General features: G+C 48.3%; 1 protein-coding gene across 2 annotated transcripts; it reads right to left on the minus strand.

Annotated features, from left to right (window-relative positions):
• Window positions 1–1,232: 1,232 nt before the first annotated feature.
• On the minus strand, window positions 1,233–22,849 carry SFXN4 (sideroflexin 4). Of its 2 annotated transcripts, none has more exons than XM_058544105.1 (14): window positions 22,741–22,849; window positions 21,305–21,370; window positions 18,740–18,814; window positions 17,797–17,823; window positions 17,656–17,710; window positions 15,121–15,146; window positions 14,308–14,361; window positions 14,167–14,223; window positions 13,976–14,041; window positions 13,299–13,377; window positions 12,048–12,163; window positions 7,935–8,020; window positions 5,832–5,949; window positions 1,233–1,635 (listed from the first exon to the last, which is right to left on the minus strand). In XM_058544105.1, the coding sequence occupies exons 1-14, from the start codon at window positions 22,777–22,779 to the stop codon at window positions 1,558–1,560; spliced, it is 942 nt and encodes a 313-aa protein (XP_058400088.1). In that variant the 5' UTR covers window positions 22,780–22,849; the 3' UTR covers window positions 1,233–1,557. The 2 variants fall into 2 exon arrangements, with proteins under 2 accessions (XP_058400088.1, XP_058400089.1); XM_058544106.1 differs by lacking the exon at window positions 22,741–22,849 and adding an exon at window positions 22,378–22,534.
• Between the last annotated feature and the right edge of the window lie 756 nt (window positions 22,850–23,605).

Genomic DNA, 23,605 nt, shown 5'->3' on the forward strand with positions numbered 1-23,605 from the left:
CAGGCCATTGCACTGCAGTGTGGCAAGTACTAGACACGATGTAAGTGCTATGGGAGCACATAGGAGAAGCACCTAATTCAGTATGGTGAATCCTGGAAGGCTTCCTGGAGGGAGTGATTGATGTCCAAGTCAGACCTGAAGCATAAGCAGGAGTTAGCCCAGAGCATAGGGACCACAGCCCATTTGAGAACTGGATGTTGGTCCAGAGGAAAGAGATGAGTAAGGTAAAGGCTTTTGCCTGCTATAGCAAGGAATTTGGACTTGATCCTGACGTGTGGGAAGCCATTTAAGGCTTTTAAGCAGGTGTGGTTTAGAAGAGCAGGCTGGAGCCTGTATTGGAGGGAGCCAGGTGGAGATGAGATGAGTAACACCAGCAGGGGATGCTGTGGGACTGAGCCGGGGTAGCAGCAGTGGCCATGGAGGAGTAAGTTCTAGAGACTGGAATGGGGGTGGGGGGAGGGAGGAGTAAATAAGGGTGATGCCAGTGATCTTGATGCAACTGGGTAAGTGATGGTGCCATTTCCTGAGATTGAGGAGAAGACAGTCTCCAGTGGGCACCAAATGGCAAAGTGCAGGGAGGGGCAGCTGGATGTGGGCCCCATGACGGGTCAGAGCAGCTGGCAGAGTGGCAGCACAGCGTTTGGGTGGGGCATGGATGAGAGCAGTCTTAGCAGAGCGAAGGTGGGGTGGAAAGACGGAGCGTAGACAATTCTGAAAAAATGTGGCTGTGAACGGGGGGGTTTTTGCTTTTTTAATGAGGCAGGTGACTGAAGCAGTTTAAATGCTACGGGGAAGGAGCAGACAGAGGAGGCTGGAGCCAGACAGAGGGGACGCAGAGGCTACAAAGCAAGGCCCTGAGGAAATAGGAAGGGACGGGCCCAGGGCCTAGGGCACGGCTGACCTGGCACAGAGGGAAGGCTGGGCGTGGGCAGAGTGAGGTCGGCGAGTTTGGTGCCAAGGGGTTCTGCTGCTGGCCAACAGCCTTGGTTTTCACTGCGGAGGAGGAGGCAGGGTCGTTTCCCAGTGAAGAGCAAGAAGGAGCTGGCTGGCAGGTGGCAAAGATTTTAAGTAGTTGTCCAAAGTGGGAGTAAGCTAGTAGGGAAACAGGATTGCTCTGGGGGTTGGAGGCCGTCAACAGCGCACCACAGGTTCATGTTTACCTTGAGATGGGCCATCCACTTAATGCCTGGGCCCTGGGCCTGGTGGACCCTTCTCCTTTATTTTTCAAATACTCAACTTTAGACAAGTTTATTAGTAATTTCACAGTATCCTTTCACAGGCTGACGAACAAACAGAAAACTGAATCTTACATCACCCATCCCCTCGGCAACCCCGTGGGGGTGAGTCAGACAGGACAGCTTCCCATTTCCCCTCTTCCACCCAGGCTTAAGAATCCCAGGCACGACTGGCCTTGAAATGGTCCTGCTGTGTGTAAGCCATCCTGTGGGCGCAGACAGCTCTGGGGTTTCCAGGAGACCTCTGGCAGAGTTCTCAAAACTGAAACGTGAGAGGAGGGTTTTCAAGCAGGAACCAGACAAATTCACCTTCAACTCCCCCCTACACCCCTCTGTTATAGAAGAGCTCTGTTTCTTCTGTTGCAGACTGAATTTCCTTCTCAAGCATACTGCACTGTATCTGAAAAGCAAAGTTAAATTTTTAATATTTATATTAAGAACTTTTCTGGCCTTAAAAGCCAAGTTTAAAAAAAAAACATTTTCAGAAAGCATCTATTTCGCAGTCCAACTTTACCAGTGATGTCTAATCTATAGCAAAAAACATAACCTAACTTCTTAAAAACCTTCTTAGGGAAAACTTCAAATATAAACAAACGCAGAAAGAAAATAATGAACCCTCATGTACTTGTCGTCAGCTTGAACTGTTAACAATCTGCCCATCTGACTTCATTGAGCACCTCCCATGCCCAGTTGTGGGGGATTTTTCTGGAGTATTTTAAGGCAATTCTCAGATATGGCATTTCACCTACAAATACTTCACCATGAAATTCCAAATGATAAAGACTTTCTTACATAACTACTGTGCCATTATCACACCCAACAAAACTAACAGTAATCCCCAATACCCAGCCACATTTCCGGTCTAGCAAGGCGGCAGCTGTACTAGCTGACACGGGCAGGCAGAGGCAGCTGATAGAAAAAGAGCTTCCTTGACAGGTCTTTGAGGCTCCAGACACAACAGTCGCTGCAGCCTGTGGTACGTCTGAGGAGACGTCCCGGACAGGTGCCTGGCGGAATCCCCCTTAGCTTTGGGCTCTCTCTGCAAGTGGAGGTGGCCTCCCCAAGCAGGACAGGGAGGCAGGGCCCCACCAGCCTAGGACCACCATTCAGCCACCCCAGTACCCACCTTGGACCAGCAGGGTATTTTCAAGGTCCAGCAAATGCCATGGCTTGCTGGTGGAGGAGGGGGAGAGGAGGCTCTGGAGGGGAGATGGACTCCATTTCCTGCCTCCATTCTGGCCTCTGAGAGCCCTGCCCCCTTCAAGCCTTGCACGACCCCCCTGCTGCCTTCAGAGTAGAGCCTGCTTCCTCAGCCTGGCAGTGCAGGCCCTGCCACCTGGCCCCAAGCATCGTGCCAGTCACAGTCAGCCACAGGTGCCCAGGTACACTGGATTCCTCAGCCCTCCTGCACCCTCCACAGGCAATGCCCTCCTCGCTTCCCCATCTCCGCCTGTTTAGATCATCCGTTTCCAAAGGCTCCCTCTTCAGTGCAGCCTTCCTGAATCAGCTGGCAATTCTATTTCCCTCATCTTCCCATAGCCTTTCAGTCATGTTTACTTTCTAGCATGTAACAGTTGTTTCCATATGTGACACATTCTTCTTCCCGCAAAAGCCTGTGGCAGAGGCTGCCATCTGCCCCCAATGCCTGTTCTCTTCTTTCACAGCAGCAGAATTTCAGATAGGTCCAGAGTAAAGACCTCATTTCCCAGCCTCCCTTACAGGAAGGCCTGGCCACGTGACTAAGTTCTGGCCAGTGTGGTGGAAACAGAAGTGTCACGTGGCTGTGTGGAATGAGCATGGTGCCATCCTGGAGCTTGAGGCTGAGGGCCAAACCCTAGGGATGATGGCATGCCGAGCTGAAAGGAATCAGGTCCTGGATGATTTCGAGACACACAGGTGCCTTACCTGGACTTTACGTGAACGAGAAATAAACTTCTACCTTGTTCAAGGCACTGTCATTTTGGATCTCAGTTACAATCAAATGTAATCCTACTTAACACAGAGCCCTTCCTTCTGGTGTTCTCCGTCCTGGCTACTGGCATCGCGCCTGTGCCAGAAATCTGGGTGGCCCCTGGATCCCTTTCACCCCCAATCCAGACGCTCACAAGTTCTGACTTGTCCAATTCAAGTACTTCTCTCTAACCAACTACCTCGGACCTACTCTGAGCCCCCCATCACCTCCAGCCAGAACACTTCCATAGCCTCTCAGGGCTCCCAGCCTCCTGGACTGCCCCCACCACGGTGTGCGATCCAGAGAGCGATATTTCTAAAATACAACCTAAGCTACTCCCCCCAACACATCTCCCTCATTCCCCCAAAATAAAGTTCTGTCACCTTATGGGGCTTGTGAGGTCCTTCACCACCAGCCTGAGCCCGGGCACACCCTGCCCTGCCACTCCATAGCCGAGTAACCTACACAGGAATTTCCCGAGCCTCAGGCTCTTCATTTGTAAAATGGGAAAAACTACCCTGAAGAGCTGTTTTGAAGACAAGAAACTGACTGCCTGACACAGTGCCCAGGACACAGAAGGTGCTGGATAAACAGAAGCCGTGCTTGTTGTAAGTGGGAATACCCTGCAGCTTCCTCTCTCCCACAATCCGGCCACCTGGACCACTCGGAGTGTCCTGGGTGGGCCACACCAGAGCAGATCTCCATGCCTGCGTACAAGCTGTTCCCTTTGCCTCGCTGCCCTTCCCCAGTGCGTCCCCCGCCACTGCCCCCTGTCCCAGCCGTGCCGACGCTGCCCTGTTGTGCCCACACCACCCTGTGCGTGTCTGTGTTCCACCACAATCCCACTGCGTCTGCAGCTACCTCTCTGTGGGGGAGTCTCTCCTTACTGGCCCGAGGACCCAAGCACGTCCCTTCAGCCCTGTAACCTTAAGTCTAGTGGCCACCTGACTCGAGAAGGCCAGTGAGTGGCATCGGCCTGCAGTGGGGAACAGAGAACAGCAGTGGTGAAGGGAGAGACGGCTGCCTCTCGTCCTGACCACTGACAAGCTGTCCTGGATCCAGCCTTTCCAGAAGATGGGCAACCTCGTGCCCACAATGACCCCAACACAGAAAGAGGCCACTAGCCAAGGACCAAAATGATACCACAGAGTAAGGAACTAAGTTGCTCCTGACACCGGAAAACAAATCTGGCTACTCAGAATGACTTGAATCCCTACGAGACAAACTGGGAAGAGAGGCCTTTCCTTTCCTTGGATCTCCTAAAGGCCCCTGCTCCGCTCTTAGCCAGGTCTGGACTCCTGGGCTCTGGGGCTCCACTGCACCCCACTTCCCCTATCAAAGCCCATGGTGGCCACATGTCACTGCTTTCTCACAGCTGCTTGGCCTCGACTACAACTTGAGGGTGGGACCCCGTTAACTCACCCACTGCTGACCCCAGCACCTAGTGCTGTGTCTACCAGGGCATGCCCTCAGTCAGTGTTTGTGGAATGAATATGAGTCTAGATCATGGCGGCAAGAAATCCCACGAGATTTAAAGCCTTCTGTAAATGACCTAACCCGCAGATAAGGCACCGGCTTCACTCTCTGAGTACCGACGCAATCAGAAGTAATTATTTGCAAAAGGATTCACTTTTATTGCAATCTTATTGTAACAAACTGTGTTCTAATAGGTGGGCCTGTGAGGATTAAAAATATTTTTTTCCTTCTAAAATTTGTTTCACGGAGATGCTATCCACCCCTCCTCCCCCACCCCTCACCACCCTCATAGTGAGTATAGCGACTATCTAAAATAATTTAAAACTTCTATGTTAGGTGCTAGCAGAGTTGCCTGAATTAATGATTCTATAATCCTAAACATAGAATTTGGGTTCTGAACAAGATCATTCCACAAATATAAATGCTTTTGAGGACATGACTGATTTTTAACCTCAGTGACAGAAACAAACATTTGAAATTTTCAGCCAAGAAATGCCAGAAATTGCTAATATCTACTACATCACTAATGTCCTTGACACCAGCAACAACCCTTCGTAGAGATATGGTTATCTTCATTTCTCTTCAACAGACATGGAAACTGAGCCTCCCAGTTTAAGCAAATTGACCAAGGTCGTGGAGGAGCTGGGAATCGGAATCCAGGCAGTCTGACTCATCACAAATTACACATCCTAGCCTACAGAACTGCGCTGTCCAATATCGTAGCCACTTGCGCCATTCGAGTACTTAAGTTAAAATTAAATTTAACTTAAAATTCAGTTCCTCAGTCACAATGGCCACATTTCAAGTGCTCAACAGCCACACGTGGCTAGTGGCTACCATATTGGACAGCACAGATACAGAACATTTCCATCACTGCAGAAAGTTCCATTGGATGGGGCATCGCTATAGAATATTCGGAGTATTTAAAATATCTCAAAGTTTTTTTTATGCCTCAGAAAAACGCTTTTCATACACTGTTAAGGAAAAAGAGAATCCAAGACTGCACAAGCAAAGCTGGGGGATGGGATTATGTATAAATAATGTTATTTTGTTTTATACTTTTGTAAACTTTGCAGATTTTTTAGAAGGAGAATAATTTCTTTTATTCTTATCACGAGGGGGGAGAAAAGTTATTTTTTTGAGAGGAAGTTGAATGAGGGGGCACTTACCCGTCCAATCTGTGGGAATATACTGAAAGAAAGTGGCACCATGAGTCCCATTACCAAGATGGTACAAGACAGCTTTAAGGTCCATAACGACCACGGATATTGCTGGAAAAACTGGGTCCTGTAAGAGACAAGGACACAAAGCTTTTTTTAGAGGCTGGCCCTCCCCTCTAATGGTGGCCATTGTCTTGCGTGCAGCTGCAGCCCACACCTTGGTTCCCGCTCACCCTACGAACAGGAAATACCAGCAGTGGCATTGACAGAGCGCTCGATACCTGTCAGGCCCGGGGTTAAGCATTTCACACGCATTTGCTCTTCTGATCCCCCCACAACCCTTTGAGGTTAGTGTTACCATCATCCCCTTCACACAAACAAGAGAATGCAGCCACTGACCGGTTAAGTCACTTGTCTAAAATCCCACAGCTCAAAAGTGAGAGGTCAGATTCTAGAGCCTTTGCTCTCCACCTGGGCTATGCTGACACGGTGTGACATTCTGACCCTGACCTTTGAGTGTGAGTCACAGTGTGGGAAGGTGCAAAGAACCCTGGCTTGGGAGTCAGAGACCTGGGGTTCTGGGGTTTGGTTGGGGCTCTGCCACTGGCTGACTGTGTGCTCTCGGGCAAGTCGCTTTCCCCTCTGAGCCTTGGGTTTTTTCAGATGCAAAATGAAAGGGCTGAGTTGGAAGAGCCACTGAGGTCACTCCAGCTTGGATACTATCACGGCTGTGGGATGGCACGTGGTCCTTCTGGGCACCCCAAGGCCCACTGGGAAATGAGGACCATCTCTCCCCACCAGGCAGCTGGTGCCATTATGTAGGCCTCAGGGGACAGACCGGAGGGCCCCAGCTTTCCCAGCAGCCCCAGCTCTGAGGCCAGCCAGAGTGGTTCAGGAAGACTGACCAGCAGAAGTCTCCACACCCATCCAGCCGGATCAACCCTGGGAAGTAACAGTTGGCTCTGCCCAGGACGCTGCTGCTTCCTGAAAAGGTGCGCCTTACACGGTCCTAGTGGCGGCTTCCTAGCTCACCATGCTGGAGATAGTGGACTGGGTCAGCAGCAGGCAGGTGACCCCACCTGGGCCAAGAGAATCCTTCCCTGGGAGTTTCTGAACTGAGTGGAAGACAGTATCTGCCTCCCCTGGGGTTTGCTGTGTTGCTATTTCTCATCAGGACACTTAAGATATGAGGTGGGAGGTGTCAGGAGAAGCCAATGTGTAGCAGGTGAGAAGGAAGCCAACACCCACGAAGGAGAAGAGAGAGCTGTCCCTGCCCTGGAGCTTCTGCTCAGCTGCCATAAGCTATGCTCCCTGTCCGTACCCAGTATTGAAACCAACACATCTCCCTTCTGTCTGAGCTACTGCAAGTGGGCTTCTCATACTGGCTGGTCCCTAGGCCCTCCTCCTTTTGATTTTGGTGGTGAGGAAGATTAGCCCTGTTGCCAATCCTCCTCTTTTTGCTGAGGAAGATTGGTCCTGGGCTAACATCTGTGCCCATCTTCCTCTACTTTATACAGGACGCCTGCTATAGCATGGTGTGACTAGTGGTGCGTCGGTGCGTGCCCGGGATCCGAAGTTGCAAACCCCGGGCCGCCAAAGTAGAGCACGCGAACTCAACCACTACGCCACCACGCCAGCCCCTTCAGGCCCTCCTCCTCACAGGCCATTTATTCTTCTCAAAAGGGATGATGGTCTACTGAATCTGGGCCTCTTAAGCTAATTTATCACATGCTTGGAATCAAGGGGGGAAAGAGGCTTGAGCAATCTTCACAGCACCTCAGAGCTGGGAGAACCTGCAGATCATCCCAACTCCTCACTGTAGAAGTGCAGAAGCGTGCCTCAGCAGGTGCTGGGGCGTGCCCAAGAACACAGAGCAAACTGAGGACAGGGCCTGGGCTGCATTCCAGGTGTGCTGGAATACGCACATCTGGATTCCCACGCCTGCCCCAAATCAATCCTGCCGTCTTAACTGCGATGAAGAGTGTTTAGTAGAAGATTACTGAAGCAACTTCTTCCCACCCCTCCCACCAGGGTCAGGATTTGACAAGTTTTACAAAGATTTTGACTGTCAACTTGTTTATTCCTACCCGGGGAGATGAGCGTACCTCTTACCTTTTAAAAAAATATGAGAAGACTTCAGGGATAAAAGCTGAGGTCCCAAACAGCACGACTCTGGATGTTGCTGTATCTTTAACAGCCTAGTGGAAATAAAAGAAAGCCACTTAGCACACAGAGTGAGACGATTTCCAGGGATCCTGCAACACATGACCGAGACAAGCAAAGCAACTCTCCCTTCTCACTTAGAAAAACAGTGCATGTGGAAAGAGAGTGAGGTAGCACCTGATGTGCCCATGTATGGAGGACGGCTGGGGTTGGTGCCAGGAGTAACTGGAGATGGGATTTACCTCCCCTTGACTCCGCAATGGTCTCCATCAGTCCACCAACCACCACAAATAAAATACTAAGTACAAGCAAAGGCAGCTTATGGACAATCTTCACTTAGAACCAAATGGCAACCCCCTCGGTGGAACTGCCTATCTGCCACTGAGGACAATGCCACATGTTTTCCTTTCAATCCAGGACTCGGCCACTGGCCTCTCTATCCTGAATAGCTCCCCAGTTATTCCCACCCCTTCCGGTGGAGGAATCCCCCAAGAACCCAGTTTTGAATGTGCTGGCGTAGCATCACACCCACACGTAACACGCACGAGTCCACCTGTACGCACCCATCTTTTGCTTGCGTAATTAAAAATGTGCTATAAATTTCATTTTGCATAAACATGTATGTAGAGTTTATAACATTTGGTCATCTTTTCTATAATATACATTACTCTATATATTCAACATTTAAACATATAATTTACCGTATGGGTTATAAGCACAAAATCATGTGCACTCAAGGGGAATGTTAGAGACTTTCCAGGGAAATTTTGACTGTAGATGACACTTGCATGTTAACTTCAGAATCCAGCCCCTGGGTAAGACACAGCTCCACCAACAGCACTGCTCTGCACACGATGAATAGACACACATTCCACCATTCCCTTCCCCCAACTCCGCTCCTTCCACGGCCAGCTTCCATGACTTGGCTACAGTCTACCTTCCGGGATCCTCTCCTGAGCCCAGCACCCATGCTCTCTGATTATTACACTAATGCTCGGCTCATCAGATCCCTCTGTAGGGAATGCCTTTCCTCCATGAGGACAGAGGGAGCCAAGGAGGTGGCCCTTAAAATAAACTTTCAGGAATATAAAATAAAGTAGCTCCATTCCAGGAAGAGAAAAGTGGCTGCTGAGCGTGGTGTGTTTCCACGTCAGTGGGGCGTGGCCAGCCTGTCCCCCGCTGTCTCGAGTGCCATGGGAAGACACCCCAAACCAGACACCCGTCATGAGGAGGCGCTGGGAGACACGGTACCGTCTGCAACTGAGTGGCTTACAAGGCCAGTCAAGGGAAAACAACATGCACTAGGCTCCTGAAATCCGATCAATGGGGCCCTATTACAATCAGATATTGCCGGTTACGCAGTTTCTGAAATTTTAGCTGAAGAAAATACACCTTTCAGTGACAGGGAAATGATAAAAGAATGCTTATACTTATGTACAGGTGCAGACACTTCATTCTTAAGAGAAAGCTAAACTTTTTTTTTTAAAGGAGATCATCAAAACTTTCTTTTGCCCTAAATCGGCCTTCCTGTGAAAAATGAAGTTTCTCCTAGTGAGGTGGACTAGATATCTGGATAGCTAGCAGGACCTGATGCTGCCTCCCCCAGGGGAGGCTGAGCACTCCTGGCTCCTGGAGCAGAGGGATTCTGACTGGTGAGGGTTTGGGTCTCTGGAGCCTGGCACAGTGCCTGGCGGGGAGGAGGTGCTGAGAACAACTTGTGGATGAAACATCTGCTGTCCTTCTTCTCTTCAGCTGCATGAATAATTCACAGCAACACTAACGCCCTGTAGTTAAAGTTGAGTTGATGAGAAACGCAAACACATGTCCACACAAAGAGTTGCACATGAACGTTCAGAGCAGCATTATTCATAATAGCCAAAAACTGGACACAATCCAAATATTCATCGCTTGGGGAATGGATTAGCAAAATATGGTATATCTATACAATGGAATACTGCTTAGCAATAAAAAGTTACCAACTCCTGATACATGGCACAGATGGATGGACCTCAATGTGCGAGAAGCCAGACACAAAAGACTACTGGATGATTCATTTATGTGAAATTTCTAGAGAAGGCAAAACTATGAAGACATAAAGCAGATCAGTGTTTCCCTGGGGCCAGGGGTGGGAGGGGGAGTGACTGTAAATGGGCGGGGGGAAATGTTTAGGGTGATGAAGATGTTCTAAAATTGGACTGTGGTGATGGTTGCACAACTGTTTAAATTTACTAAAATTCATACTATATAAATTCAAACTATACTCTCACAATGGGTGAAGCTTATAGCATGTCAATTACACCTCAATAAAGCTGTTAAAAATGTCTCTTTAGGGTGGCACAGTGGTTGAGTCCGCACGCTCCGCTTCAGCAGCCTGGGGTTTGCGGTTTGGATCCCAGGCATGGACCTACATCACTCATCAAGCCATGCTGTGGCAGGCGTCCCATACACAAAATGGAGGAATACTGGCACAGATGTTAGCTCAGGGCCACTCTTCCTAAAGCAAGAAAAGAGGAAGACTGGCAACAGGTGTTGGCTCAGGGCCCATCTTCCTCACAACCCCCCCTCCCCCCCCCCCAAAAAAAGTCTCTTTAGGGTGGTTCCTTAGGCACAGAACCTTCATTTCCAAAACGAGGTCTTTTATTTCTGGCAGCAATCTCTCCCCTTGTTTCTTGTAATTAGCATGTCCCTACTGTAACTCATCTAGAAAGGTGGCCACTATTTTCAGACTTGCTACTAAATGGTCTGGTAGAAATACGGTAGCAGGTATCTGATGGTTTATATTTCAGCTGTCAATCATTGATAGGATTTAGAGTAATATGTTTCATGAGCCGATTAACGATGAATATCAACTGAATAAGCAGCCATCTTTTCTGACCTCCGCTTCCACCGACATGCTGGGCAGAAGGATGTCCAGCTGGCTAAGGGAGTCCCTTTGAAGGCTGACACTGTGAGAAGCCCAGTTATTCCCTTTGCTTTGTATCAGGGGCTGTTCCATGCTGCTCTTCACGCCAGTTGCAAACAACTCCCTCACATTACAATTCTTTAGCTAAAGTCACTTCACAGACACCAAAAAGGATCTTACCTGCTGAAAATATATTTTTTAAAAAGTCCACACCCAAAACGAAACCACCATAGCCTATCCCAGGTTCTTAGAGCTGAATGTACACAGAAACCACTGTGTTGAATTGAGCAAAAGAATAAACTCTCTAATAATAAAACTTATTAAAAATTGAGGCCTTTTAGAAGAGTTCCGGTCAGAGCACTGGATTTCCTTAGGCCATCCTTGACAGCAAATTGGTCCTTACAGATGAAGACTATAAGAAAATCTGCTGTGAGCTGGAGAGGGAGGGCTTCTCTTAAACCCAGAAAGGGTGTCCACTGACTTCCACGAGCACAGAGCAGACTGGGAGGGCAGATGCTAGGCTTAAGGAACAAGATCTCACACTCAGACAGGGGCCTAGCATTTGGCGGAGGCCCATCTGTGATGGTCAGTCTCATGTGTCAACTTGGCTAGGCTATCATACCCAGTTATTTAATCAAACACTAGTCTAGGTGTTGCTGTGGGGCTATTTTGTAGATGTGGTTAACATCTATAATCATACTGACCTTAAATAAAGGAGACTACCCTCTATAGAGTGGATGGGCCTCACCTCATCAGTTGGAAAGCCTTCAGAGCAACATCTAAAGTTTCACAAAGAAGAAATTCTGCCTCAAAACTGCAGCATCAGCTCCTGAGTGTCCAGCCTGCCGGCTTGCCCTACACATCACCTAATTACAGCCCTACGACTGCATGAGCCAATGACCTGAAATGAATGAATGAATAAATAAATATATATATTTATATATATATTCTATTGGTTCTGTTTCTCTGGAGAACCCAGACCAATGCAGCATTTTTTAAACATCGGGGTGCAAAATATAAAATCTCTCTCTCAGCATAATGAGGGAAGATATGATAAGGAAACGTTGAAAGGAGACATGAATTTTTTATCAGCTCTCAAACAGAAAATTCAATTCTTTGCCCAAAATACAAGCAGCCACGGCTCCATCGTGTCCCCCTACCTTTGTCCCGGCTTTTCTGGAATAGCCTATGACATTGCCTTCCTTGTCCATGACCTCAATCCCTCGCGTGGGCTCAAAACTTCGGGATGCAATAACATTCACTGCACTGAGTTGGGCTGTCGATGTAAAGGAGAGAACACACAACACAGGGATGAGTTTTGGTCCAGGGAAGGAAAACCTTTTCTGGTGTCAAGTCTCTTTCCCTGATGGCTGCGCTTCCTTGACCCTCGGTTGGTCACCTGACATGTGAAAACCAAGCTCTCTTCTGGGGCTGTGGAGCTGGGGTCAGAACTGTTGGCTTCTCAGTCCTGGATCCTCACTACAACTCAGCACCAGGTTCCAGCACCCCTGAAAGTCCAGCCCGGCTCCCTTACAGGATCCCAGGAGAAACCCCAGGATCCTTGAAATATGCCCCCCTTCTTTACTTAAGCTGGTTTGACCAGGTTTCTGTTACATAATTTTCCAAATTTTACCAGTGACAGCATTCTGCCACTCCTTCAAACTGCTACAATTCCCAAACCCAAATGTGGAGTGTGAACTAGTGAATCTGCAGGCTGGCAAACTTAAAACAGTCAGTTAATATCTCTGTCATTCCCTCTGGAGTCAGACTAGACTGGAATCTGTTATACCACCACTTCTTCCAGTGTGACCCTAGCAAAGTTACTTAACCTCCCACTGCCTTGGCCTCCTCATCTGTAAATGAGAATGATACTACTACCTACCCATAAATTGTTGTCAGGATTAACTAAACCAATACATGTAGAGGGCTTGTATAGATAGTCTTTAAAATGTAATTTGTATTTCCAAGTTTGTGTTCATCCTTTGACAACTAAAGGGGTATCTACAGAGAAAATGTCACCTCTCAAACCGAAGACCCAATTTGGGCCTGGGAGTCCTGGCGAACTGCAAACGGCAGCTGTCAAGCCACATTGTGGCCTAGGGACCTAGGTGTCCCTGAAGATGGAGGAAGGCTCAAAGGCTGCATGCTTGGGCCGGCCCTGTGGCGTAGCAGTTAAGTGCCCATGCTCCGCTGCCGGTGGCCTGGGTTCGGATCCCGGGCGCACACCGAGGCACCGCTTGTCCAGCCATGCTGTGGCGGCGTCCCACATAAAGTGGAGGAAGACTGGCACAGATGTTAGCCCAGGGCTAGTCTTCCTTAGCAAAAAGAGGATTGGCATGGATGTTAGCTCAGAGCTGATCTTCCTCACCAAAAAAAAAAAAAAAAAGAAAGACGGCATGCTTCCTGCTTACTGAGAAAAACGACAGGAAGGGCTTTGCTCATCAAAATGTTACTCGGTGAAAACTTCATTTGGAGGAAATGAGGGAGTAACTAGAAAATAAAAGAGAGAAATCATTATTGCATGGGACCAAAAACCAGCAACACAGACTCCACAGCAGAGAGGTAGCACTGAGCTCGCTCTCATTACAATCTGACACTGCACGTGCTCGCCATGTCTTCTGTAATTGTTGCAACACTGAGCTGTTTTCTCTGATCATTCGAGGAATACATGGAGGCTCAGAGAGGTCACATAACTTGTCCAGTCACTGAGCCATTAAGGATTTGTGCCAGGATATGAACCAGGCTTCCTCGACTCTAACAATCTACATTGTTAACCATCACAGTGTTGTGACATCCAAAGCAATATACAATTTGTATATTTGTATCTATAAATTTACATACATACATAATGTATGTTTCTGTAGCATAAATTCATTTTTTAAAAAGATAACATTGAGCATATGCCTAGAAACTTGGAATAGTCACATGATTCGTGGGGGTGATAGGATTACAGGTGACTTTTATTTTCTTCTTTATGTCTTACTCATACTTTCTAAATGTTTAAGTTGGAACATAAATTTGTAATCAGAATCAAGTTTTTTTGATTTTGAGAAACAAAAAGGATTGGACCAATTTTTAAAATACCTACTCCAAAAAAAGTTGAAGAAGCGATTACTCCTGTCCCTAGTAACACACTCTCATGTGACTGCCGATTCTATGGAAAAGCAAAAGCACATATTTAGCAAATACCAGTTTTACCCAGTAAGGATAATTAAACAAAGAAAAACTCCAGAAGAAATGATACAAAATTGTGGACCCTCTGGGCCTCGCAATACTCACGTAACTTGCGTTTCCGTTGATGATGTTGAATGCTGTAGTGTAGGTGTAGAAGGAAACCTGCAGAGAGACAGAGGCAAACAGGTCACATTTTGGTTCCAAGCAAACAAAACTGAGTAATCGTGAAATAGAAATAATTGTTACCTGAGGTAAAATCATGGACTTCAGCCTTTTTACTGACAGCAGTGACAGAAATACCTTAAAAAAAAAAAAATAGAGTACAGTTATAAGTGTTTTAGGGGAGGGAGAGCTTGAACGAGCAAAGAACTTCCTAGGGGAGATGCAGAGCCAAGCCCCCGGAGTTGGGACAAGGAGAGGAAGGTGTGGACGCAGGGGGGCTACTGCTCAGTGGACATGCGACGCTGAATAAGCACCTACTGGGCACTGGGACGCTGGGAGCCTGACAGTGGTCCCTGTCTCCAACACCTGAAGTCAAGCAGGGCAGCTGAGAAGTAGGCACTTTCCAGGGGTTGCAGACACAGGGCAGGTGTGGGAGAAGTAACTGACAGCTGATGTCACTTTGTGAGAGCACCTCGGGAGAGCCAAGGAGGGATAGCCTCACTGGGAGACAACTCCAGGTCCCAGGTGAGGGCCCGTATCAGGGGGAGGGCTTGGGGAGAGGAGGTGATGGACAATTACGTGGGCTGGTGGCAGGGAGCACGTCTTAACTCATCAATCTCCTCTGTAGTCCTTTGTGCACAGCAGGTAGTCAAAGAGAGGATTACCCTGTGACACTGTGGACCTTCAAGAGGCCTGGGTGCCGGATGGGTAAGTGGGGGGTGGGGGTGGGACTATACGAACAGCAGACATGGGTCAGAGGTGGGGGTCCATAAGCATCTATCAGGCAGTCATGGGACAGAGGTCCAGAGCCGGAGGACACAAGCCACCGAGGTTAGGAGACGGGTGGATATCTTCCTAAACCCCCAGTTTCATAACTTCGAGTGGCAGCTTACTCACCATGGGCGCCGTGAAAGGCAGGAAAGCTGGCAAAGAAGAGAAGAGGTCAGTGAGTGCAGCTGCTGAGGCAGAGAGGCCGGAAAGGGGCAGCGCCCACCCAAAAACCTCTTCTCCAGCCTCCTGAAGGCACAGACATCCAAGGACATTTTTTAGTCATTCTTTTTTTTCCTAATAAAAATAATAACTATGTGCATGTGGCAAAGATTTAAATCAGCACAGTATAGGGAGACCTGACAAGGCTCCCTCCAGCCTTCCCAGTCCTTCTCACTGAAGGTAAGTGGTCGCTTGTTCATCCTTCCACATGAATTTAATACATCTGGGATACTGTGATTTATAATAAGAAATACAGACGCCACATAACGACGTTTTGGTCAATGGCAGACCGCGTATACAATGGTGGTCCCATAAGATTAGTACCATATAGCCTAGGTGTGTAGTAGGCTATACTATTTATGTTCATGTAAGTACACTCTCTGATGTTCACACAAGATGAAATCACCCAACAAGGCATTTCTCAGAATGTACTCCCATCATTAAGTGACATATGACAGTATATGTTTGCTCTTTGTCCCTCTTTCCAGCATAGAGATCCGAAAACCTTGGGAATTTACTAAGTGAGAAGAGTGATAAACGTGAAATGAGTGTCTTTTGTTATTTATAACAAGCCCCTTTCAACCACACCTGAGATAATGTTAATAAGGTGACTTTCAGAAAGCCCCTGAGGATGAGGGCTGGTTGCCAGGGGAACCAACCAGGTGATTAGGGCATTCGAACTTTCAGCCCCCGCCCCCCCAACCCCAACCTCCAATGGAGGTGAGAGGGCTGGAGGTTGGGCTAATCACCCATGGCCAGTGATTTAATCAACCATGCCTAGGGGCCGGCCCCATGGCTTAGCAGTTAAGTGCGAGCGCTCCGCTACTGGTGGCCCGGGTTCAGATCCCGGGCGCGCACCGACGCACCGCTTGTCCGGCCACGCTGAGGCCACGTCCCACATACAGCAACTAAAAGGATGTGCAGCTATGACATACAACTATCTACTGGGGCTTTGGGGGAATAAAAAGGAGGATTGGCAATAGACGTTAGCTCAGAGCCGGTCTTCCTCAGCAAAAAGAGGAGGATTAGCGTGGATGTTAGCTCAGGGCTGATATTCCTCACACACACACAAAAATAATAATCATCAACCACGCCTACTAACAAAGCCTCCATTTAAAAATGCTAACTGGGAGGGTTTGGAGAGCTTCTGGCTTGGTGAGCACTGGAGGTGCTGGGAGGGTGGCATGCCTGGAGAGAGCGTGTCACAGAATTGATGGGTGTGGGAAAAAGCCCACACATCTGGTGTCAGAAGTGAAGTATTGAGAGCACAGTGTTGAGAGGAGAAATACGAGTGTTTTTCTTTCACAACATCTATCAGGATCTACGCAAATTCTCCCACTCTTTCTCATATACACACAGCACTTATTTATACAACTAGAACCACTATACACTGTTTATACTTCACTTTTTTCTCCTTAATACTAGTTCCTGAAGATCCATTCATTCACATTAGCACATAGGATTTATTTATTTATTTATTTTGTGAGGAGATCAGCCCTATGCTAACATCTGCCAACCCTCCTCTTTTTCTGTTGAGGAAGACTGGCCCTGGGCTAACATCCGTGCCCATCTTCCTCCACTTTATATGGGACGCTGCCACAGCATGGCTTGCCAAGCAGTGCGTGAGTGCACGCCCGGGATCCGAACCGGCGAACCCCGGGCCGCCGCAGCGGAGCGAGCGCACTTAACGGCTTGCGCCACCGGGCCGGCCCCTTATCTCATTTTTTTTTTTTTAAAGATTTTATTTATTTATTTTTTCCCCCCAAAGCCCCAGTAGATAGTTGTGTGTCATAGCTGCACATCCTTCTAGCTGCTGTATGTGGGACGCGGCTTCAGCATGGCCAGAGAAGCAGCGTGTCGGTGCGAGCCCGGGATCCGAACCCGGGTCGCCAGCAGTGGAGCGCGCTCACTTAACCACTAAGCCAAGGGGTATCTCATTTTTTTTAATGAATTATTTAACTACAGTCTGAACTGCTGGATCTTTATGTTGTTTCCAGTTTCTTGTTTATAATATACAGAGAATTTGATAGTTGGAAGGATCCTATACGATCACGGATTTTATTCCCCTCATCGTAGTTAAGATATGAGAGAGAGACAATACTAATGGAATCCCTAATTCTAGCACTTATGAACCATCAATGAAATAACCAGTTATGTTCTTTGGGGCATGATGGGGCAGGGCAGGATTCACCCCCAGGCCTGTCCCCTCACTCCCAAAGTCCAGGTCTTTCCACAGGACTGGACACAGCTCTGGGCCCCCAACCTGCCCTTCTCCACTATTAACCCTAAGCCCTTCAAATATTCTTTTTAAGTCTTTTAAAAAGACTCACAGTCAGAAATCCTTCTAGGAAAAACCAAAAATTAAAATAAGGCAGGCAGAGTTTTGCAAATGTTACAAACCACATCTTCCCAACCCACTTCTGAAAATGAGAATCAACTCACCTGCAGGTCGAAAAGGAACGGGGATCAGTTTGCTGCTGTCAGGATGCACTGTGGACTTCAAAAGGATAAACACAAAGGTTGGTTTGATGTTTGGTTTTGTTATTTTAGGAGACTAAGAATTAGGAAGGGGCTGAAACTTACGAGACTTCTCTTCCAAGCTTCTTGTATCTAAAAAGAGAAAAAAAAAAGCAATAGCTTTTAAAGGTGGTCTGGCAGCAAATGAAATCTGCTCTTCAGTCTCATTTCTGGCGCTGCCTTTGCTCTGCCTTTCAGAGAGTGAAGGCAGAACTGTTTAACACCACGTGGACAGAACAAATCAAAATAAATGAATCAAATGAACAAATGAACTAACAAGCAAAGAGATGATCCACATAAAGAAAATGACCAGAACATTAAAAAGTCCTAAGTCTCTGACCTTGAAGAGGACTCAAGGCCAACACCCAACGTGACCCTCAGGTGAGTCCCTGGATCCAGCCTGTCCCTGGCTCAGAGCAGAACAGGCTTCGTGCAGACGACACACCACACCATTAGCCAAGTCACTTGCAACAGAGCCAGGCTGTGAGCCCAAAGGCCCCAGACAAGTTCTTAGAAAAACCAAATTAAATATACGAGCTTTCCACAGGCTGCCTCACGGGACTGATCTTGGGCTCCGGCAAGCCCCATACACTGCAAGATGGAAAACAAATACTTGGTTTGAGTCTTTGGGCAGGTTGTAACCCTGCCGGCATGCTGCCTCTAATGGGAAATCGATTCTGACTTGGCAGGCCTGCCTGAATTCTGGAGTTTTCAACGGGGCTCAAGGAACCAGCTACAGAGAATCCCCCCTAATATCCACTGCACAGGAGGAACCCCAAGCTTTTTTCTCCTTAATACTAGTTCCTCCTACTAGTATCTAATACTAATCTGGTTTATGAGAAGGAATTCTAACATATTTAAAAAACTAACCCAGGTTTAAAAAGCGGATCCCCGGGGCAGTGTTTACGATGAAAAATTTTCCACCTGATTTCAGACCACGCACGCAGAATCACCTGAAGGCAACCATACCCAGCCTTCAACCAGGCACACTTGAGCACATGAGACATACCCCTTGGTCCTCCAAGTCGTGTACGGATGCATCTTGATTTGTTAACAATAGTTGCCTTGATTTTTCTATTTTTTCCTATAATCAGATATAAAGAAATCAAGCCTTGATGTCAATATTGTTCAGATTTATCCACAGATTTAAGAATCACTTGTTCATTCACACCTGATTTCAATGCAACATGTAGCCAAGGTTCTCTACGCCCTGAGAGTTGCCGTTAGGATAGTCCCATGTGTCCCTCAGATTCAGAGCCCTGGCTTCTTAGATCCAGCAGCTGACCCACTGGCGCTGCCATCTGCCCCCATTCCTCTCTGATGTCCACTGTCTCAGTGAACCACACCACTGTTCACCTGGTTGTGCCAGCAGAAACCTGGAAGTCCCTGCTCTCACCCCCACATCTAATCAGCTCAGCCTTATTTCTTCCTTTTTACTTAATTTGAGAAAAAAAAATTAAATACAGAAAATACAAAGAATGATTACATACTCATAATTCCCTCACCCAGAGTTAACAGTAAACATTCAGTTATATTTGCTTCTAATTTTTTTTCCAAAAACAGCCATCAACCCATCTCATTTCCCTTCCCCTTCTGTCAGAGGGGACCACTACGAGTTCAAGGTATAAACTTTCCGTCCATTTTTTATACTTATACATACATGAATACATGTATCGATAAACAAATACGTAGTATTGGTTTTTTATGTTGTAATTTGCATAAATGCTGTATATATGCATCTTTCCTTTCCACCACACATCACAGATATGTTTTTCCACTTATCATATATGTCGTATGTTTCCACTTAATATGTTGATAACTAGATCATCACCTTTTTTTTTTTTGGTGAGGAAGATTAGCCCTGAGCTAACATCTGTTGCCAATCCTCCTCTTTTTGCCGAGGAAGATTGGCCCTGGGCTAACATCTGTGCCCATCTTCCTCTACTTTATATGTGGGACGCCTACCACAGCAGGGCTTGACAAGTGGTGCATAGGTCCCCACCCAGGATCCGAACCTGCGAACCCTGGGCCGCCAAAGCAGAGCACATGAACTTAACTACTACACCACTGGGCCGGCCCCTAGATCATCACTTTTAACAGCTAATTAGTATTCCACTGTATGAATATCCCATGTACTATTTCTCTATTTCCCTGCCAATGTGCATTCAGGTTGTTTCTTGTTTTTCTCTATTATAAACAAAGCTGTGTGGAACATCTTGAGCACAAGGATGGCGTGTCCCTTTGGGTCTGGCCCTGAGGGTCATTGCCGGTGACAGGGGATCTCTTCCTCTTCATCCCTCAGCGACACTTGGTTCAAACCCTCATCTTTCACTTGCACAGCTAAGCATCCCCTGAACTGATCACCTTGCCTACAGTCGGGTCCCCTCTGGCTACTCCCCACATGGCCACCAAAGAGACCCTCTGAAACACTAACCTCACCACCAGCCCTATAGGCTGAGCGCAAACCCCACTTGTCTGAATGGCACACAAGGCCTTTTAAGAACTGCCTGGTTCCCCCCATGAAAAGCCCCAGTGACTGGGCGACCTGCTCTCCCACCCTGGGATGGCGTATACAGGCATACCTCAGAGATATTGCAGGTTCATTTCCAGACTACTGCAATAAAGCAAGTCATACAAATTTTTTGGCTTCTCAGTGCATATAAAAAGTTATGTTTACACTATACTGTAGTCTATTAAGTGTGCAAAAGCATTATGTCTAAAAAAACAATGTACACACCTTAATTAAAAAAAATTTTACTGGGGCCGGCCCGGTGGCAGAGCGGTTAAGTTCATGCACTCCACTTCATCGGCCCAGGGTTCCCCGGTTCGGGTGCTGAGTGTGGCCCTACTCACCACTCATCAAGCCATGCTGAGGTGGTGTCCCATATAGAGCAACTAGAAGGATGTACAACTCTGACATGCAACTATCTACTGGGGCTTTGGGGAGAAAAAAAAGATAAAAAGGAGAAAGATTGGCAACAGTGTTAGCTCAGGGACACTCTTTCTCAAAAAAACAAAAACAAACAAACAAACAAAAAAAATGTGTTATTGCTAAAAAGTGCTAACCATCGTCTAAGCCTTCAGCAAGTCATAATCTTTTTGCTGGAGGGTCTTGTAAAAAATGCAGTATCTGCGAAGCACAATAAAGCGAAGTACAATAAAACGAGATACTAGTTCCCTCTCCCTGTCGTGTCCTCACTGCCCCCTCCCTCTCTGCCTTCCCTCAACACCCTCCCCGACAGAAGGAAGCGTTTCCTCTGTTCCTGGTTCCTGCTACTCCCACCCTTAGAGGTCTAGGTCAAGGTCTGTGACTAGCTTTGCCCATCAGTCTTCCATTACCAGGGGGGTTCTGATCCCCTGTGATCACCAGCACCTGGCCCAGGGCTTGATGTTACCTCTAAAATGGATTTCTTCTTTTATGTATCACCCTTCCAATCTAACAAGCTCATTCAGAAGGAATAAAAACATGATATATGGATTCTGTTATTTCAACTGCTTTCCAAAGGGACACGCAGTCTTCACGTTTCAGAATAAGATGTAAATTCATTATCTTTGAAAACAAGAACATACTTACAATTGAAAGGACCAAATTTGTAGGATCCAATAATTCCATCCACTGAAGAAACCTTTGAACAAAAGACTTAAGACAGGGAAAAGCACCAGAGATTAACGGCAGCAGAAAAACAAAGATTATGGTAATAATAACAGGTAACATTTTTTCTGAGAACCTAATAGGGCCCTGTACTGTGATCTGCCTTCCACCTGCAGCATCTCCTGGAATCCTTACAACATCCCCATTTTACAGGTGAGGAAACTGAGGCTTAGAAGGGCTCATGAATGTACTCAAGGAAACTCAGACAGGAAATGACTCAGCAACCTGTGCTCTTAACCACTCCAACATCAAATTGCTCTTGAGGGTGAAAAGCCTAGACTTTGGGGTCAAAAGGGCCTACGTTCACTTCGCACATATGACCTTGAAGCAACTACCTAGAAAGGTCTCAGAGTCTGTTTTTCACCCCCTTAGCGTTGGCGTAAGGCTTAACTCCAGTCGTAAAGGACGGGACATCCCAGCGAGGCCTCAATAAAGGCAGCTTGGTTCACATGTGGAGAAAGGTCTGGTTTGCTCCAAAAAGCCCCCAAAGTTGGCAGTGGCTCTGGCTGAAGCCTGGCTCTGTCAGGGCAAACGGAACTCCCCGGCCCTTCTCAAAACACCGGGCCAGGCCCTACTTTAGGTGAGGGCTGAAAGAGAACACCCCAGGACTGTGCTGTCTACTTAGCCACACGTGGCTAGGGAGCCCCTGAAATGTGGCCAGGCCAAATCGAGGTGTGCTCTATGTGTAAAACAGACACCAGATTTCGAAGGCTTCCTACACAAAAGGATGTAAAATGTCTCATTAATAATTTTGTATATTGACTACATGTTGAAATGTTAGTATTTTGTATCTGTTAGGCTAAATACGACTTATTATAATTAATTTCAGCTGTTTCTTTTTACCCTTTTTAATGAGGCTACTAGAAAGTTTTAAATTACTTATACGGCTCCCATCACATTTCTATTGGACACTGCCTGGGGCGGGGCTTGTTACTTCTTGTCCCCGGAGGCTTCCCACAGCCCCAAAGTCTCACTCTCTGAGCGGCTGAGCCTACCGAGGTTGGGAGGCTGGGGGCTCCTGGGAGGACCTCTGCCTCTTCAACCTGGTGCTCAGCAACAGCTTAGGCAGCAGAGTGCAGACACCTGCGAGGGGGGCACTGGCTCCTCAGGGCGATCTGCAGGGTGACCTTGTGACGACCCTCCCTAGCCAGGCCTGGGGCAGGGGTGACACACAGTAACCGCCTTGGCCGCCGAGATCCGGCAAGCTTGGGTTTCCCCTTCGTTCCCTCTCGGGGTCTGAGGTGGGAAGGCGGTGGTGCGACCACGTGGCCTGCCCAAGGTCACCTGGGCCAGCTGGCGACTCCACGCGGCGAGGCCCCACTCCCTCCCCGCCCCCAGCCGCGCGGCCCGGGCCGTACTTGGCGTTCGGTGATCCAGAAGCGCACGTTGGGCTCCATGCGGGCGGCGGCGGCGCTGCACCCGGGAGCCTCCCAGGCCCCGCGCCTCCTTCGCCTTCGCCTTCGCCTCCGCCTCCTTCTCCTTCTCCTCCTCCTCCTCCTCCTCCCCCTCCTGCTTCTGCTCCTCTTTCAGGGACCTACGTGATGGCCGGACAGGTCGCCGCCAGGCCGGGCGCGGAGGAGGAGCCGGGCGGCGTGCCCCGCCCCGGGCGCGCGCGCGCCCCCTGTTCCCGCTCCCGGGCTCCCGCACGCCCGCTGCTCGGTCTCACCGCCTGCCGGCCCGCCCGGTCCCGCGCGCCCACCCCCACGTCCCCGCGCACCCACTGTTCCCGGGAGCCCACCTCTCCCACAGACCGAGTCTTCCCAACCTTGCTCCGCCCCTAGGGGTAGCGCGGCCGCTTCCTCGCCCCGAGGGGTCACCTACCGGAACCCCCATATCTCGGTACCTACCGAGAACACCCGAAGCACAAGTGCGCCCAAGCTTTCGGACATTACCCTAGAAAATCCCTTCAATTGCCCTGCAAGTCCAGTGCACACCGTATTGGGGATAGGACCGGCTACATAATTTTCGCCGCCCAGTGAAATATGAAAATGTGGCGCCCTTTATTAAAAAAAGAGTAAGAGTTTCAAAAAGTCAACATCAGAGCATTAAGCCAAACCCACGGCCGTTCTAAGTGCGGGGCCCTGCCGCAGCCGGTGAAGCCGGCCCTGCATATAGGGCACTCTCAGCGCCAACAGTCTCTCTCCAGCGCTGAGGCACAGCAGGTTCTTCTGTTAAATACCAGATCAAGTACGGTCCATTTGTAGAGAAAAAATAAGTCTTCCT

Source organism: Diceros bicornis, chromosome 6 (genome assembly GCF_020826845.1).
Source record: "Diceros bicornis minor isolate mBicDic1 chromosome 6, mDicBic1.mat.cur, whole genome shotgun sequence".
Classification (NCBI taxonomy): domain Eukaryota; kingdom Metazoa; phylum Chordata; class Mammalia; order Perissodactyla; family Rhinocerotidae; genus Diceros; species Diceros bicornis.

Excerpts from the sequence above, each read along its gene's own strand:
- SFXN4 (XM_058544105.1), bottom strand. The coding sequence starts at position 22,779 with ATGGAGCCCAACGTGCGCTTCTGGATCACCGAACGCCAA. Across the intron at positions 18,815-21,304 it reads CAAATTTGGTCCTTTCAATT|GAAAAAATAGAAAAATCAAG; the intron begins GTAAGTATGTTC and ends ATCTGATTATAG. Across the intron at positions 5,950-7,934 it reads TTCTCATATTTTTTTAAAAG|GACCCAGTTTTTCCAGCAAT; the intron begins GTAAGAGGTACG and ends TGTCTCTTACAG.